The following is an 18,426-nucleotide window of genomic DNA, read 5'->3' on the forward strand; positions in this document are numbered from 1 at the left end:
ACCCTTCCAGAATAACCACTAGCACAGTCACAGATAGCAGACAGACCCATGATTCATTCTGCTGAATTTGTGACCCTCCAAAATCCCAAATGATGTCCTCTCTATGGTTCTGACTGGAAACAGTCTTCTTCCACAGCATCTTACTAACAATTGCCTACTGACTGACTTTAGGAGTTATAGCTATCAGTTTCGACATCCATTGAGTCTGCATCTACAGAGGCATCACTGCACCAAGAATAATTTACATTTCCAGGTCACTGAGAATAAAAAAGGATGGAATAAGTTACAGGCCAAAGTGTTGGCTACCTATAATCTTGAATCTAGTAAAAATATTCTTCAATTCACTATGGAGTTCCAGGTAGCAAGTGAGACAGTTGCTACTTCAGTTTTTCCTTTGTGACTGACTATCGGGCCAAGTTTGTGTTTCCTGGCAGTAGATTCCAGCTTTACCCTGGAGGTACATCCCTTCTGCCAACCTCAGACTCCTCTGGAATTTAAAGGCCAGACTGTCCAGGAAATACCCAACCACACCCATCCCTGATTAGAAATCAAGCAACATATCAAGGCTGCCAGGCTCCCTTCCCTGAGTAAATACAACATTTAAAACTGTTCTGAAACCTCCAATACAGAGCCCATCCCATAAGAGTTCTTTTGTAAAATTGCAGGCATGTTAATCACCTTCTTCTTTCTGCCACCTTCTCTAATGCACTTACTCCACTGATACCTGGTTATTAAACCATTCCCATACAGGGTTCCAGAAGTCCCGTGTGGCTATCAGATCCCATGAGCTGAATAAGCAATTAGGGAAGATAAATAAACACCCTTTCTGCTTTTCCTGACAATCCTGTGTCATTAGCATGAACTTGAGTTATGAAACACCTATAAAGCCTCAGCATTTTGGAGTAGTTGGAAGAAAGGAGGAATGGAGAGAGACGACAATGACAGCCAAAGAGGGACTAAAAGCTTCATTCTTGCCCCGCTTCTCTGTGAAACATGGCTTTCCCTCTGGAGAGCCAAAGTTCCCAAATGCAATGACTAGAATACTGGGTCCAGAACTTGTAGTTTAGAGCAGCAAGAGGTGTGTTTCATCCCATTTAATGCTCTCTGTACACCAAGTCCTACCGCAAGAAGGTCAGCCAAGAGATCTGGGGCAAGGATTTGTTGAGATTTCAGACCTAGAAGCAAGATGTCTGAAACTGTTTCTCAAGAGACCAGAAACATGAAGGAGCAGAGGTGGGATGGAGCCAAGTCCTTTGCAGTTAGCTGGTGGGCAAAGTAAGCTGGGTCAAAACGAGGTTAGAAAATGAAAATGAAGCTGGCATGGAAGAGGACTTAGAGGCTTGGGAGCACGGTAGCTGATCTCTCTAAATATCTGGAGTGTCTACAGCTGATTTGCATGTACGTCGGTCATCTGATACCTTCTTTAAACTAGTTTAGCAGCCCTGAGGGAAATTCCCTTCTAGGAGTCTGACATAGACCAACCAGGTCACATACAACTTCTTCCACAGAGAAGATCTTACCTAATCAACACACCCTCTCCTGGACCCTTGGCTCAGCCCTGGTGCTTAGACCTTCCCACCTTTCCAGCTTGCAATTACCTCGGTCCTGACACCTCTTATATCTTCTCTGGCATCTTCGGTGTAGTCACTTTAGTTTCTGATGGATGATGTTTCTGCTGTATAAGTGTAGCAGGGCAGTTTCTGAGTGTGGACTCCCTCAGGGAAAAATATTTACAGCCCTAGGTTTAGGCTAATGCTAACACAGGTGACACCGGATTCCCTTTGCCTTCAGTGATGGTCCCTATTCATCTGTTTTATTTGAGGATCCTCCTTTGTTAAAAATTAAAACCTTTTAGCTATCATCTTTCTGAGGAAAAAAAATTAAAAACTGAATTATTCATATTCACTTTTATATTTAAACGTGGCTTTATCTTTTCTTTTTCTTCTTGTACCTGTGGTGGTTTAAGATGTCACACATTAATAAGTTATTTACATTTATTTCATTTCGAAAGAAATGCTTTATGCTGCCATTCAAAAGCATTTCTTTAGCTTAATGGAGATGATTTCCTAAAAAATGGTCTATTTCTTTATTATCTACTTGCAAAAAGCAAAACTTTATTGATATAGTTTAGGAAATGGGAAACTCTAAGAACAAACTGCAGGTAGATTTGGTGTCTGGTGAGTGTCCAGTACCCACTTCCAACATACCATTGAGAATTCTGCACTCACGCTCACCTCGGGGCTCAGCTCCTTACACGCTTTAATGAAGCTCTAATCCTGAACCTCCTAAGTATGAATACCCCAGAGCCTGTTTACCTCCTAAGACACTCCACCTTCTTAATACTGTTGTGTTGCTTATGAAATTCTAACATGGACTTCAGGGGAGATACAAATTTCAAATCAATCATGACATATAATTGGTATTGCAGTTTCACTACATTCGTTACAATTAATTAGTGCTATTAAATAACCAACAATACAAATAATACCCATACTTCCCTGGGATTCCTTTTCTGTCCCTGGAGTCGATTCTTAGCATTCTGTGGTAACAGCTTTGAACAGTTTTTAACCCACTTAATAGATCCTTTTGTTTGGCTCCTTTTGTAACATGTACTTCTTTAGGGAGCATCAGAGGACTTAAAGTGTAAACATTTTCTTTAAAAAATTTTGGAACTATAATTTAATCTTCCTTGCTTATTTTCCCTCAAAACCTTCTTGTATGCCTTTCCCCCTCTCCTTCATATTCATGCTCTCTCTCTATCCTATCTTTCTCTCCCCCACCTCTCTTCTTACCATCATGGCATGCATAAATGTGTAGGTATACATATACATGTTCCAAATGAAATTTTACAGTCTATACAATGCTGTATGTAATTTTGTCAAGTTGACCATTTGGTACTGATCAACCAATTGATTCACTCTTCCCTGGGAAAGGCCACTTGTCCCGCTCCCAGACTTCTTCAGTTCTTTGTGTAGCGTTGAAGCCTCATGGCCTTTTCTCCATCCAGTTTGCCATGCTCACTAGTGTTTTCCTTGTTCAGCTCACATTTGGGCAATCATATTGGTGAGATTCTATAGTTTGGCTTCTGACATTACTAGGAGACACAATTTCAGTGCAAACACCCTGATCCTCTGGCTCTTAAAATCTTTCCGCCCCATCTTCTGCAATGTTCAGTAAGCCTTAAGTGTGGGAGTGTTATGTGGATGTATCTGTGGGGACTAGACTCCACAACTCTGTGTTGTGATTGGTTATAGTTTCTTGTAATTGTCTCCATCTGTTAGAAAGAGAAGTTTCCTTGATGAGGGATAAAGAGTACATTTAACTGTGGTCATAAGGGCAAATGTTTATTGGTTGCTGTCAGGGATTATGCTGGTTCAGAAATTGGTGGTTAAAGGTTCTCCTTCAATAATCATGACTTTACTTTCAGAACCAAGCATGGTCTCCCTCATGTTGAGTGGATCTTAAGTTCAATTACAGAGCTGTTCGTTATCACCAAGGTATGTTTGCCATTGCTATACCCATAGGGTTATTGTGGCCTGGTGGTTATTTATGTGGCTCATAGGCACATGAGTAAAACGTTTGGTTGCTTTTACTTTGGGCACTTGCAAGACACATTCTGGTACCACAGAAGCTATTCCTCAAGTAGAAGGACTTCTGATCAAATCAAGTTTAGGGGTCTCTGGGCCCTGTTTCTGAAGTACATGGAATCTTCAGCAGGAGGGACTTACCTTCCACTAAAGTGGGTAACCAAGGGCAATAATTAAAGGCTGAATGTTTTGGGAGTCTATTGGATAGTCCTGGTCAATAGCTCAAAAGAAGGCTACTCATGTATGCTATTGTGGTTTTTGTTAGATGGTCTTTGGCTCTCAGTGGGAGAACTGTTAGCCCAGATGAGAAAAATTCATTAAAACTTCTGTAATTATATACAGAGATATGGGTGTCATACAGCTTTTTGTTTTGGTAAATACTTATGTTTCCTTATGACTTTTTCAGATGTCCTTGATATTATTTTATGTACATCCTTCTTTCTCCTATATTTACCATCCCTAAGAGCCGTTTCCCATTTGCCCTGTTACATCTCTTGTATTCTGCTTTACTCTCCTTCCACCTTTTTCTGTATTTATCTCCCTTCCCCTCTGTAAGGAGCCCCTTTTTTTCCTATTTCCATGATCAGATCACTTGTATCCTGCTAATGCCCTCTCTATTGCTCACTAATCCCCCATCCTGGCAATGGTCCGGCTTTGTTTTCCTGTTTCGGAGGTCACTGTGGGCTCTGCACTCCCATCTGAAGGTTGAGAGCCAGGTGCCTGCAGTGAGAGAGAGCGTGTGATGCTTGTCTTTCCAGGTCTGAGTGACCTCACTAAATCACTTAACACAATCTTTTCTAGTTACACCCATTTGCCTGCAGTGGAACTCCCTAGTGTATATACCATGTTTTTATTACCTATTTGTCAGTTGTATGGCTCTTAGATTATTTCCATTTCCTAGCTACTGTGAATAGAGCACCAATGTACGTGGCTGAACAAATATCTGCACAGGAGAACCCTGAGTCCTTTGGGCATATACCAAGGAGAGGTAGAGGCAGGTCATATATTAGATTTAGTTTTAGCTTTTTGAGATTATCTACACCAGCTTCCATAGTGGCTGTATCACACTACAATCCCACCAATAGTAAATTAACCCTACTTCATTCCCTCTCCCCCAGAATTTATTGTTAGTTGTTACTTTGATTTTTGCCATTCTGTCTGGGATCAAAGGAAATTTCCAATTTGTTTTGGTTTTCATTTCCCTACTAATTGCTACGTATTATAAACACCTTTTGAGATATCTCTTAGCCTCCCTGTTTTTTCCCTCTTTCTTTTTGTTTTGTTTTGTTTTTCAAGACAGGGTTTTGCAGCTCTTTCCTCTTTCAAGCCCTCTATATTCATGTTCCAGGCCCATTTGTGAAAAGGCCTTTTTTTATGATTGCGTCTTTTTTTTTTGGATCTTTATATATTCTGGATAATAATCTTCTGTGTGAAATATAGCTGGAAAACATTTTTGCCTTTTTTCTGGACTACCTTTTTCCAGCTAATTTTTTAAATTTTTTCTTTATCTATGGAAAAGCTTTTAAGTTTCATATAGTCCCACTTGGCCTTACCTCTTGAGCAAATGGAATCCTATTCAGGAAGTCATTTCCTACACCTGTATCATGTTTTCTTCTAGCTGTTTTAGGGTTTCAAGTTTCAGGGTTCAGATCTTTGATCCATTTGGATTTGTTTTTGTGTAATGTGATAAATATGAGTCAAATTTTGTTTATATGCATGTGAACATATCGTCTTACCAAAGCATTTGTTGAAGATACTTTATTTTCCAGCATGTTTTTGTTATCTTTGTCAAATATTAAACGAGTAAAGTCACATGTGTTCATGTGTGAGTTTTTTATTTTATCTCATTAGTCTAAGTGTTTCATGTTGTGTCAATACCATATTGTTTTGATTGCTATGAGCATGTAATATAATTTAAGATGGGTAGCTGTAATCCTTCCAGCTTTGTTCTTTTTGCCCAAGATTGTTTTCATTATCCAGCGTCTTTCTGGTTGCATATGAATTTTTGGATAGATTTTGTATTTCTGTGAGTAATAAGATGGGATTGTTAGAATAGTTACTTTCACAGTGTTAATTCTACCGATCCATGAGTATATCTTTCTATGTTTGTGTTTTTATCTCTTTTTTCAGAGGTTCAAAGTTTTCATTGTGGAGGTCCTTCGCTCGCTGGGCTAGATTTCTTCCTAGTTATTTTATTTTTTTAGGTTATTATAAAGGGGAGTGTAGTCCTTCTCTTTACATTTGTTGTGGTATAGAAAAGCTTTTGATTTATTCAAGTTGATTTTATAATCTGCCACATTGCTGAGTTTATCATTTCTAGAAGTTTTCTGTTAGTCTGTTTCTTTTAGAAGTTCTTTCTACATCAACTAATTTCATGCATATTGTTGACATACTTTCTATCTTCTGTTTATAGAAATGATGTTTTCTGAGCTTGCTCATAGTTTGGTTTTTTATTTTATCTGTCTGTCTTATTTGAAGATTTGAACTGTCATTGTAAAAAAAATCAAATTACTAGCATTATATGTCTGTGCGATGACTCGTTTATTTTAGTGCACATATAAACTATATTACTAATTGACTGATTCTCAGTCAGTCAGTATTCAGAATTTATCTATACTTCATGGGTCTATTTTCCAACACATTTGATTTTTTATTGCATTTGGTAGTATTTGGATACTTTAAATTTTGAATGAAAATTATTAAATTAATATGTGAGCCACAACAATTATTTATGGTCCAAATACGTAGAAACAGAATAAAAATATAATAAAATTAAATAATATACATCACATGTAGTAAGTATAAACATTTCATTCACTAGAGTTTTGTTTCTCTGCCTTACATACACCAGTATATAATGCCATTTTAAGAAGGGTACTGGTCAAACCCTTCTTATTTTGAAAGTCATTGTCTTGAAAGATGTGTAACAGTTCCAAAAGTAGCTGAGCAATCCAGGAATTCTTGGAGGGGTTCAGACAAGGCCCCCTTAGCAAGATGTGAGGGCAAAGACTCAAAATCCATCACTGGCTTGGAAATACAGCTCTTTGTGAGTGTTTCTCTCTCTCTCTCTCTCTCTCTCTCTCTCTCTCTCTCTCTCTCTCTCTCTCTTTCGGTTTGTGTTTTTGTTTGATTGGTTTTTAAGAAATTATATATCCCAGGTTGGACACACACTAGAAGTAATTTCTTGTCTCAGCCTTCCAAATGCTGGAATTACAGCTGCACCACTGTCGCCAGATCCCTCTGAATTCTTGTCTGTGTAAACAGAGAGAGCATAAAGAGAGTGCATAGCAAATATGCACTGCTCTGGTCCAAGTCACATTTTTCAATATAAATATTTTAATTAATTGCCCTGCACTGGCCCTTCTGGAACATGAATTTCAACTCATGGCTGCATGGTTTCTACCATTCTTCCCATCTTCATTCCTGCCTTAGGCTACTTCCTACTCTGCTGTCCACCATGATCAACATAAGAACAAGGTCACCTGAAATTTGCTATATATCCCATCACCCCTTAGACTACTAGTTCAAGAATTAGCTACATTTCAGGAATCATATACTCGGCTATCCTTCATTTCCTTCAAATTGGTTTGCCAATTGAAAGTCTTCCAAAGTAACTGCAAAATAAAGGCAGCTTAATTATTTTCCTATGGTGGAATTGTCATGAATTAGCTATGCTTTGAATGGAGAATATACTGATTTTATGACATTAACACATATGTGGTTTCTTGAATTAAGTCTGTTGGAATATTTTGTCCTGTATCTTTGGCTACTCTAGCAAGATAATGTCTGCTTACATAACAGAATTATAGAATGTTGTTAAATAGTTTAACATATTGCATTTCAAGAATACTTAAGGAAATCAGAATATATAGAAAACAGGTAATATGTTGTATTCACTGGGAAACAAGCTTTTTCTATCTTGGAGGGGAGGGATTTTTGCATGTCTTTTATCTTTTTCTTTTTTTTTCTTTTTTTTTGATTTTTTTTATTGATAAAAGGAGGATAAAGAAAAGAAAAAAAAACAAATTTTCACCTCCTCCCACCAGCCTCCCATTTCCCTCCCCCTCCTCCCACTCTTCTCCCCCTCCTCCCACTCTTCTCCCCCTCCTCCCACCCCTCTCCCCTTCCCCCCACTCCTCTCCCCCTCCCTTTCCAGTCCAAAGAGCTGTCAGGGTTCCCTGCCCTGTGGTACGTCCTAGGTCCTCCCCCCTCCATCCATATCTAGGAAGGTGAACATCCAGACTGGCTAGGCTCCCACCAAGCCAGCACATTGCGTAGGATCAAAACCGCGTGCCATTGTCCTTGGCGTCTCATCAGCCCTCATTGTTCGCCATGTTCCGAGAGTCCAGTTTTATCCCATGCTTTTTCTGGTAACAGTCCAGCTGGCCTTGGTGAGCTCCCAGTAGATCATCTCCACTGTCTCAGTGGGTGGGTGCACTCCTCGTGGTCCCGACATCTTTGCTCATGTTCTCACTCCTTCTGCTCCTCATTGGGACCTTGGGAGCTCAGTCCAGTGCTCCAGTGTGGGTCTCTGTCTCTATCTCCATCCATCGCCAGATGCAAGTTCTAGGATGATATGCAATATAATCGTCAGTATTGCTCTAGGGTAGGGTCATTTCAGGTTCCCTATCCTCAGCTGCCCAGGGAACTAACTGGGGACCTCAGCTTGGGCACCTGGGAGCTCCTCTAGGGTCAAGTCTCCTGCCCACCCTAAAGTGGGTCCCTCTTAGTTATCTTTTTCTTTTTAATTGAATTGTAATTGACAAGAACATTCTTGACTGGGTCTACCTGGGTTACCCCAGGTCATGTAAACAAGTACTGGTAAGTCTTAGTCATCTGAGGAAACAAAAACCAGATTCTCTGGACCATTAGACTATGACTATCATTCCACAGAAGCCACATTGTTGTGCCACTAATAAGTATATTGATATAACTCGAAAATGTGGGTTGATGGAATGTTGCACAACTGTCAAACCAAGATTTGAGGGACTCATAATGAACATCTCCCAAGGACTAAATTCTGTTTATCCCGCTTTATATAAACTATAGCTCCATTAAAAATATGGAAGGAAGAACAACCTCAGTTTTAATTTTTAAGGTGTTTTAAGAAGTAAAAATGACACACACATATATATTCATAACTTTGTTTTATCAGTGGCTATTATATTATAAAAGAAGGGAAATAATCTGTTGAGAAAGCATCAACCTCAACAGAAACAGCAGTCAATAACTGAGGCTGCGTGATAGTCAAGGACATAGTCAACAGATATAGATCTGTTCTTGAAGTATAAACCTCAGCCCATAAAGTAGATGCTATTTGTCAATATTCACAATGATCCTTAAAAGTCCAAGGATTCAAAAACATCAGCCCACAGGAATTTTAAAAGATAAGACTGAAAAAAAATGATTAGAAAGAGATGTCTCAGTAAACCATTGAAGTTTCTCCAACCAAAGACAAGCACAAGAGCACTTTGAATCTGGGATGCACAGCTGAGTGTTAGGTCTACATATTATGTGATGATAAGAATAGTATGTGCAGACCATGAGCCTAGACATTCAGAATCAGGCTCTGGAAAACTAATTGTAGGTCAATTAATAAAACCTGTACTGGTGAACTAATTACACCTTTTCACCAAGAGAAGGGAGTATTTACTATTATAGTTTTATGATCTATTTTTGAGTAGTTATGAATTGACAAGGAGAGATGGCTCTTGGGTATTGCACACACATCTCAAAACTACATACTTATTGCATTTATGTAGGCACTACGAAAATTATAAAGATATTTTAAGCAATTCCTATATGCATTTGCTAGCTTACCTAATTCAAAGGAATAATGTAGAACACCCCCCCCCCCCCGTTAAAGCAATGGTTTGTATCAAGCGATACTTACCTAGTTTGCCCACTACAGGCATTAGTATCTTGAAATTAACAGCCCAAAGTGTATATTTGTAACAATATCTGAAGGTGTGAATTATATCTTATGACATTGCTTTAATAACATCTACATTAGTAATAAACGTAAAAATCTGCTAGAATACTCTGGTTCTTCTTTAACTCTTTAGGTCATTTGTCGTCACAGTTTTCAACTTTAGTTTCAGTTTCTCCTGTTTCCCAGTTTTTCTGATCTCCTTTTTACTCATTATGTCCTTGCTCCTTTCCCACTGGTCTTTGTGTAGAAGCTGTCCTTCATGGGGTCCAGCTCAACATGCTCTTCCGATCTCTCTCTGCTTATCTCCATAGGTCAGACCAGTTCTTTTCTGAGCCAGAACATTCTGTTCTCTTCACAGTCAATGTTCTATTCCATTGTGTTTGGCCATAATCTGTAACTAGTGATGTAGAAGGGCTTTATTTGACCCTTTTGTGAGGAGGCACACTTTCTAACTAAGGCAAAGCTGACTGGGATTTGTCTTTGAAGATGTATTACTGTTAAATGCCTCCAGCAGTGCCTGGCAACTCCTCTGGTGTTTGTCGTCAATGGTTTTATTGGCTTGTATACAGTATTATTTCATTTGATTTTTGCAACAATTAAATTGTGCCTCAAGGTGAAAAGTCAACAAAAATACGGAAGATGCGAGAAGCAGAATCTTTATGGGCGTCAGAGATATTAAATTTACATGTGAGTCTGTTTCCTTTAGAAAGGCCAAAAGTCTGCACAGCTAGAAAATTATCAGAACTTTGGCATCTAGCACTTCAACTTTTAATAAGAGAATTTGTTCTTGTTTTCTTACTTGGCTACCTCCTTGCTGGCAACTTTACAAACAGTCATTATCGTTTCTCTACTTAAAAGTATAACCAGATCCAGTGAATGAAAACAGAAGCACATAATCATTTATGATGCAAAATATGCACAGTCATGCACCCTTTAAATCTGGATAGTGCAGATAGTTATGCATTGGACTAGCAAAACCAATGTTACTAAATTAAAACAAGTTTCCTTTTTGTTTGTGTGTTTGCTTGGAATTGAACTTAGGATCTCACACGTGCTAGGCAAATGCTCTGCCTTAGAGCTATATCCCCAGCCCTAGAAGAAAATAACAGTAAAATGTTATTTATATAGAAGTGAGAAGACATTTTAAATTATAATTATAGGTTTATTTCTTTGGATTTTAAAACAATCCTTAGGAATACTTTGCTTCAAGGATAAGTTTTGTTTGTTCCAAGGATTTTTTTTTTTATCTCCTGTGCTGTCATCTGAGGAATTCTGGCACCAGACTAAGAACATGACCCACAGCACTTATCAAACTTGACAATGTGTTTTCTGGAAAGTATTTCCTTGTCAGATACAGTATATTAAAAATACTGATAAAAAAAAAGTCAAGAACTTGGAAAAAATGTTTGTTTATTCGTGACTAGAGTTTTAGAAGCACTGCCAAAATGCCCTACAAAATGGCCTTAAAAGCAACAAATAATCAATACATTTTTTCTTATTTACAAATGTCTAGAAAGGGATTAGAGAAGGTGGTAAGAGGAGTCTGTTTCCAGTACCCATGCTGGGTGGGAAACAATACAGTTCTATGAGTTCCAGTACCCTCTTCTCTCCTCCATTGGCACCATGGTCCTATGACATATGTACAAGCAAATGCACACATGAATGAAAATTAAAAATAAATCTAAAAACGTATACTTATGATAACATAAGTATTGGCAGAATCTGTCATTTTGAATGATTGTGCATTATTGGTGAAATACTAAGAATGCAAAATAAAGAATTGTTTTTAATACCCAAATATGACTGGTCAATTACTTTGTGGAGTAAGTACAATTTATCAGTCATCATGAGGCTAAGGTGAAAAATAGTACTCAAATTTGGGATTCAATCTAACCAATGAGTTTTCAAAATGCACAGTTCCTAAGCATATCCAGAAAATAGGAAACTTTAATTAAATCATACACTTACAGTCAAGATAAACATACTTACTCTTCTTTTGGAAAAAACGAACTGTCTTATTAGGAAAAGACAGGCGGTTCAGACTTGTACAAATTGGTTTGTATTTTCTAAAGAAATTTCATCTTTGCTTGCCTTTTGGTTTTATGGGAACAGGATGTTTTATGTTTTTCCCTGGTGGCTTCCTTGTGTTCTTCTTAGTACTATGATTTAGACTGGGACAACTAAGTTAAAATTCTTGGGGCAAGTGAAATAACCGAAGTGCTTATCAAATTGACCATCATTAAAAAGCAGTGCGATTTGAAATTTAGACCTTTGACATTTAGGAACTGTGCCAAGCTTGACAGATCTGCACCACTGTACCAACACACTGAGTTTTAAAAACTGAGAGAGTTTGAGATATAGGCTATATAATACTAATTCCAAATAATAATAAGGTGTCAAACAGCTTGTATGTATTGTGGCATATCTTATTATTATTGGGAACATTTTAATATCGTATGCGTGGTTTTTACAAAACATTTTCCAGTCTGATTGGTTGTAATTTTCTTTTAAAACGAAGTTTTTGTCAATTATATTTGTTATAGTGTATGTACATGTGTGTGCATGTCTACGTGAGTGTGCATGTGTGTGTGTGTGTGTGTGTGTGTGGATAGGAATAACATTAACAAATACATTGGAGAACTTTTTATTCTAGATTTTTAACAATAAATTTCTGTTCAATTAAGAAAATAAAATGTATCTATTAAGCTATTACTGTGTTACTAGACAGAGTTCTCTAACAACTTCAGCTTCAAGGTTTATTCACATAGTAGTTAATAATTTTCAAGTCTCCTTCATGTCCAATGCTACTGTCCTTCCATTGCACTGTGGCATAGATACACGTTGTTCTTCACCTTTGTGCCAAGCCATTAGCAAGATGAGTTTCATAAATCATGTCCTGGGAATTTATTAATAAATATTACCGGGGGAGGGGGAGGGAAATGGGAGGCGATGGCAGGGAAGAGACAGAAATCTTTAATAAATAAATAAATTTAAAAATAAATAAATAAATATTACCTCATGGATTTACCTTCTAATTTTATTTCCCTTTTATGTCTATAATTACTCCTTTTTGGGTTCTTCTAGTTAAAAATTACTTTCATTCCTATTTTTAATATTTGATTAATGAACCTTCTGATTTAGTTTCAATAAAGATGTTCTAAACTAATATAAATGCCATAATATAAAACAGATCAATTGTTTTTAGTTAACTCAAAATAATACTTCTAAAACTAAAATTTTGTAATGTTCTGTGTGAAGATTTTCTTTAATATTCTATAATATGAAGGTAGTATTGTTACTTTTATGATATAATTAGTTACAGTATAGGTTAGGTTCTATTTATTACAACTTGGATTTACTTTTTAAAAGTTTTATTGAAAATCGTGTCTTCTCCCATACAATACACCCCAACATCAGTTTCCCCTCCCTCTATACTTCCTGCCCCCACCTTCATTTTAATATTTCAATGCCATCGATACTTCCATTCTGCTCTGTGAGAACAATTTTATTTTGTTTGACCGTTATATTTGCAGAACATGGTTGGAGAATGGGCCTTGCCAGAAGACATGGCTAACAGCTCTCCGCCCTCCAACAATCACATACTGGGACACGTGCTTCAAAGATTAATTGAAAAGTCGATCCCTTCTCAAGATGATGCCGCAGAAACTGAATTGCCGTCCTATGCTGTGAAGGGATGCTTTCTAGGGAAGACACTCAGTGGCAAAACTACTGTTCTAAAGTGTCTACAAAAAGGTGTTTCCTTCTCTTTTCCTTAGTAGATTTTGTTTGTACTGACTATAGTTACAACTGTCTATGTCCATCAGACTCATACCAGAGACTCCATTTAGACAATATCTCTCATCAAAATTTAAAGTAGTAAAATCATGTGACTGATTTTTCATATACAAGAATGAGGTACTGGTACATGCTTCAAAATGTCCGGTCTTGGCAACATTATGCTAAGTAATAGAAACCAGACACAGAAGGTGGCTTATGTTATGTTTAACTTATGCAAAGTATCTCAAAATAGACAAATCCACGCAGATAGAAAATGATTCATGTTTTATGGTACCATGGTTTGAGGAATAGGTGTGCTAGTATAATAGGTGGGGATTTACTCTTGAAGTGATTAAAAATTCCTGGAACAAAATAATCATGATAGTCAACCAGCTTAGTGAATTTCTCAGTGCCCCTGAGTTGTACCCTTTTAACTAGCTAAAGTGATTTATTTCATGTAATGTGAATTTTATTACAAGGGAAAAGTATCTTAATCCAAAAGACAGATGTAGGGAGAACAGGGTTAGAGTGTGAAAAAATAAAATAAAATGCAATAGTGCTAATTCTCAAAAGGCAAAGATATTTATAAAATTGTCTTTTCTTTAGAGTTTTCTATCCGAGTACTTTCTATTGATAGTCTTGTCAATGAAGCTATCCGGGCATTTAATGACAATGAACAAGCCAGTGGGCTAAGACCAGTTCGGAGAGAAAACAAAGGAGAACCTCTGTTGGACCGGAAAGAAATTAGCAAAATACAGGCAAGTGAGCTTTTAGTTTTCTTCTTCTGGTATATGACAGATATGCATCAGGATATAATCTAAAGATCACCCAGTAAAGGCTTAAAGTCTGAAGAGTTTAGGTTCTACAGTCCAAGAAGCAAAAGAGAAGACACTCTCCTCCTAACTCTTCCCATTAAATTGAATTTTTGGGTGGACCATCAAGATTGGTGAGCTCATTTAAGTTCTGTGGCCAACACATAAAATTATTCAGAGGGAGGAGCTGCCAGGTGAATATATGTATGTATATAAAAACACACACACACATATAGAATGATAGTTGTTAAGAGGGTGACTACATTTGCCGCTAAGATCACTAACTCCTAGACTGGCATTCCACCATTCAATGTTAGGAAGTAGAGACACTGAGTTTCCCAATATGTGGTTAGAGACTATACAGCTGACCCTTGGCAATGGATCAGACAGGTGCTAAACCTCCCATAGGGTTAAGGGGAGAACAGGACACATGGCTTGGTCTTTAGATTCACAATATAAGGCTGCTTGAATGCTATGAAGCCAAACGGAAACAGCTGGTTAGATCAACTTATTCCACAACCAGAGTATACCTACCCAAGATATATTTCAGCTGGACTCGGGGTGGGGGCACAACTCCTAGTGACTTAAATGGATCACATTTTCATTATTTTATATCAACATTGAAATTCATTACATTATTTCATAAAAATATAATCCTACATTCCGGGGGTTAGAAGAGTGTTGTGGGACTTTAAGAATCAAAGATGTGGTTCAGCTCTCATTTTTTTCTAGACAGTAGGAGAGACCCTACGTACAGATTAGTTTTCTCAAGGTCAGAGGCTTGTGGAAGGCTAAGTTATTGAATCTTAGACTTAAAGTTCACTGCTCTTTCTCTTACCTAACAAAGAGTCTACTCTAAATAATTTTCATTTCAGGACAAATACTAGTAAATCGCGAGTTATGAAAATTTGTTTCATTCTCTGGCTCTTTCTTCTTTGACATCATAGCAAACTTTCATTTCACTCAACAGAGTAATGGATAACACACATTTTTTTCTTATTTATCTATGGCTATGACTGACAGCTTGAGGATTACTCTTTTAAGATTTTTTTTATAAACCACACATTTTCCCTGTTCTTTTTTAGTTTCCCGAAACAGTAGTTGCTTTATTTTACATAGACACGGAGAGCCAGTGGAAGATTATATACCACAGGTAATTCTGTGTCTCTATATAAATTCAGTGCTCACCAAATTTTGTTTGCCTGTGAAAGTCATCATTTCGACCCAGTTTAATATCATTAATGCCTGTGAATTAGTCGGTTCTCAAACACTAACTGAAATCCGTGAAATGGAAATGGAAGGGAAACATGGCCATATTAAAACTAGATGTTTGCTTTCTTCCCGTAGGATCCAAATGCGTTATCAGTTCCTGCAGTTTCTGGGAAAGCGACACCCAAAAAAGAAGGTAAACCTATATAGCTAGTAAATAATGTGTCAAACACGTCAACTGTCATTTATACTGCAGCACACCAAAGACAGAGACAGAAACAGCGAGAGCTTGTGTGACCACAAGCACGGCTTCAGGGGAGGGAATGGTGAACAACGGTGAACCTGAATCCTTCTCTGTGCAAGGTAGTCAATACCCATATTTGAGGATGAAGGTGAAATGACATTGAATACTTTTTACCCCACCCTCTTTCTTAAAGTAGTTGCCAGTGTTTGCCTTTATGAAAGCTACCAGGAAACATCACGTTCATGTTCACTCACCTCTTTCTTGCAATCTTGCTTTGTTTATTTATTTTTCCTTTTCACCTATTCCAGAGAGAGAGAGAGAGAGAGAGAGAGAGAGAGAGAGAGAGAGCGCAATATCACAGTTCTGAGCATGGAGGAAGGTTACAGAGTCGGTTTTCTTCAACTCATGAAAACAAGGGTCCCTGTTTAACAAACTGACCTGGTTCTTAATCTTTGACCATGGCAGTAGAACTGAGTTTACTAACCACAAGGTCTCTTTTTAGGAATCTAAGCTGATTCCTTCAGACTATTTGTATAATCACTGAGGGAAAAACATTAAGTATTAAATGACCTTTCTATGTTTACTAGTGAAGTTTTTAGTATGTTTCAACTTGTTTATATTTTATTATAAAGTTCAAATCCTCTTGCATGATCACTGTTATCTGCTGTCACCATGGACTCACGCACAGATTTGCAATCATTTTCCAAGTTGACTTTTTCATTTATTTTTATTGATACTCTTGGCTCCCTTTGCCAGTTATCTTGGCAATTAATAGATTATTTTACTATTATATTATGACACTTAACTACAAATATATTCTGAAAACATTTCCCCATATAATTCAACTAAGAATCCTCTCTAATTTCTAATTTCTAAATGGTTCTTCTCCATAACTTCACAAGCCAGGAAAATATAAGTGTACCGAATTAATATTTTGATTTTTTTTTGAGAAAGCTAGTTTGCTTACCAAAGGAGAAACTGAAGTTGTATATGTTGAATTTTGTTGTGAGCTCAGACCAGGAAGGAAGTGGGAAGCTTCAAGCCACACAGTGGCCAAGACCTGAAATGCTGTGGACTAAACGTCAAAGCCATGCTAAAGGGCTCCCAGTGCATCCTCGCTGGGTCTATCAGACGTGGCTGAATCGAACGCTGGCATGATTTTCAAATGTAAATACTGGCACTTTGTTCTTCCCTCTTTTCTCTTAATAGATGTCATGACTGATAAAGATGAATATTTCAAACCAAGGGATAGTTTTTTAAATGTAAGTATTTTAATCTAATCCTTGCCTACTTTTATATTAAAACATGTCCTATTTTGTACTCTTTTGAACTATGTTCTCATGGTATGAATTAACGATGTTCTTCTATTTGATTTTAAATTGTGTTTGATAGAAAAGTGACTAATAATGAGAGTTTTGATGATATTGTTTGTATTTTTAATATTTTTCTATCTAAAGCAGTAGAAAATACTATGGCATTTTATCAGGTTTAAATGGTGTATCTGTGATTTTTTAATTCACTTGATACTATTTCCAAAGAAAAGTAGTATTTTCATAAAGAGTATTGATTAAATATATAAGGGAGTAACGACAGGATTAATCGCATATGTTTCAATTACTTTTTTATTACAATTGATTATTGTATGATGGATTTCATCATGGCAAACAAATTTATCATTCAGTTTTCAAAACTGATTAAATATAAAAAACCTGCGACTAAGAAATCAACATGATGACTTATTGAGGGAAAAAAGCAATAACTAAAGTGTTATAACTTTTACTCTATCCATTTAAAATATGAATTAACAGAAATGCTGGGTTTATTTCTGTAGTTATACTTACTGACTTGTTAAAGTGTCCAAATCCATATACAATTCAGCTCAAAAGAACATTGTCTTCTCTGTGCACTGTATTATTTGTATATATCAATAAAAAAGTAAAAGAGAGAGTTCTTTGGTCTTTTGGAGTTCACATTCTGATAGAGGTGGGCAGGTAATCAGCTATAAACACTACTAGATGAATTGAAGAGCATAGTAAAATATTAGCATGTTTGGGAGAAATTAAAAAGTAGAGGAAAGGAACATTTGGGGTAGGAGAAGGAGAAAGTGTTACTGTATTAGATTAAGATAGGCCTGCTGGAGAAATTGATTTAGACTCATTTAAAGAGGTAGGAGAATTAGCGAACTCGATTTAGGAAGCCTCTCCTAGCTAGTCACAGGGGGACCGACAAGCTTAACCAAGGCTGAGATCAGAAAGAAGATAAATGAGTCTGGTCTGTAAGAGCTTGAGAAGTAGTTATTATAACATCTGTCATAAGAGTATGATGCTGTACTCTCCTTGGGATGGCTTTGAGTGGAGCTAGAATCTCATTTGATATAAAATACTCGAGTAACTGAGCAAAGATCAGGCTTTGGGGAAGCCCATGCTCAATGATATTGCACAACTCATACAGAATTACCCCCTGTAAAAGTCATAATGATTGATTCTGGACAAAACAAAAGAGTTAATCTCTACAGAGAACTTGTGATAGAACAAGAAAGGGCGTTCATCAAGGCAGAAGAAAAACAGAGTTGGAAATCTGGAATGTGTTCACAGAAAGACAGTTATATTGGTGTGTGCTTTTACAGAGGGCATTCTCCCATAGATATGAGTTATTAGAACCAAATCACTATGATTAAAAGTGTTGCTAGATGAAATTTGGCATGCTAGAGAAGCTGAAAATTAGAGGAGAAGATCTTAGAATAAATGGAACTCCAAACAAAATGTTTCAAAATTGATACATATTTTCCTTGAATGCATCCCTGGCTCCAGAAGTGTGGTAAGTCTTCAGTATCTTCATTAGGGAGCATGGCTACTAAATTATTTT

The 18,426-nt window shown here is 37.1% G+C and overlaps 1 protein-coding gene across 1 annotated transcript in view; it reads left to right on the forward strand.

Moving 5' to 3' along the window:
• Spef2 (sperm flagellar 2) overlaps positions 1-18,426 on the forward strand; it is a 150,109-nt gene that overhangs the window by 50,587 nt on the left and 81,096 nt on the right. Inside the window, exons 10-13 of the mRNA XM_075975903.1 lie at positions 13,053-13,272; positions 13,903-14,054; positions 15,456-15,513; positions 16,771-16,823. Coding sequence (XP_075832018.1) covers positions 13,053-13,272; positions 13,903-14,054; positions 15,456-15,513; positions 16,771-16,823 — 483 coding nt within the window. The remainder of the gene's footprint in view (positions 1-13,052; positions 13,273-13,902; positions 14,055-15,455; positions 15,514-16,770; positions 16,824-18,426) is intronic.

The sequence above is a fragment of the Microtus pennsylvanicus genome, chromosome 6 (assembly GCF_037038515.1).
Source record: "Microtus pennsylvanicus isolate mMicPen1 chromosome 6, mMicPen1.hap1, whole genome shotgun sequence".
NCBI classification, from domain to species: domain Eukaryota; kingdom Metazoa; phylum Chordata; class Mammalia; order Rodentia; family Cricetidae; genus Microtus; species Microtus pennsylvanicus.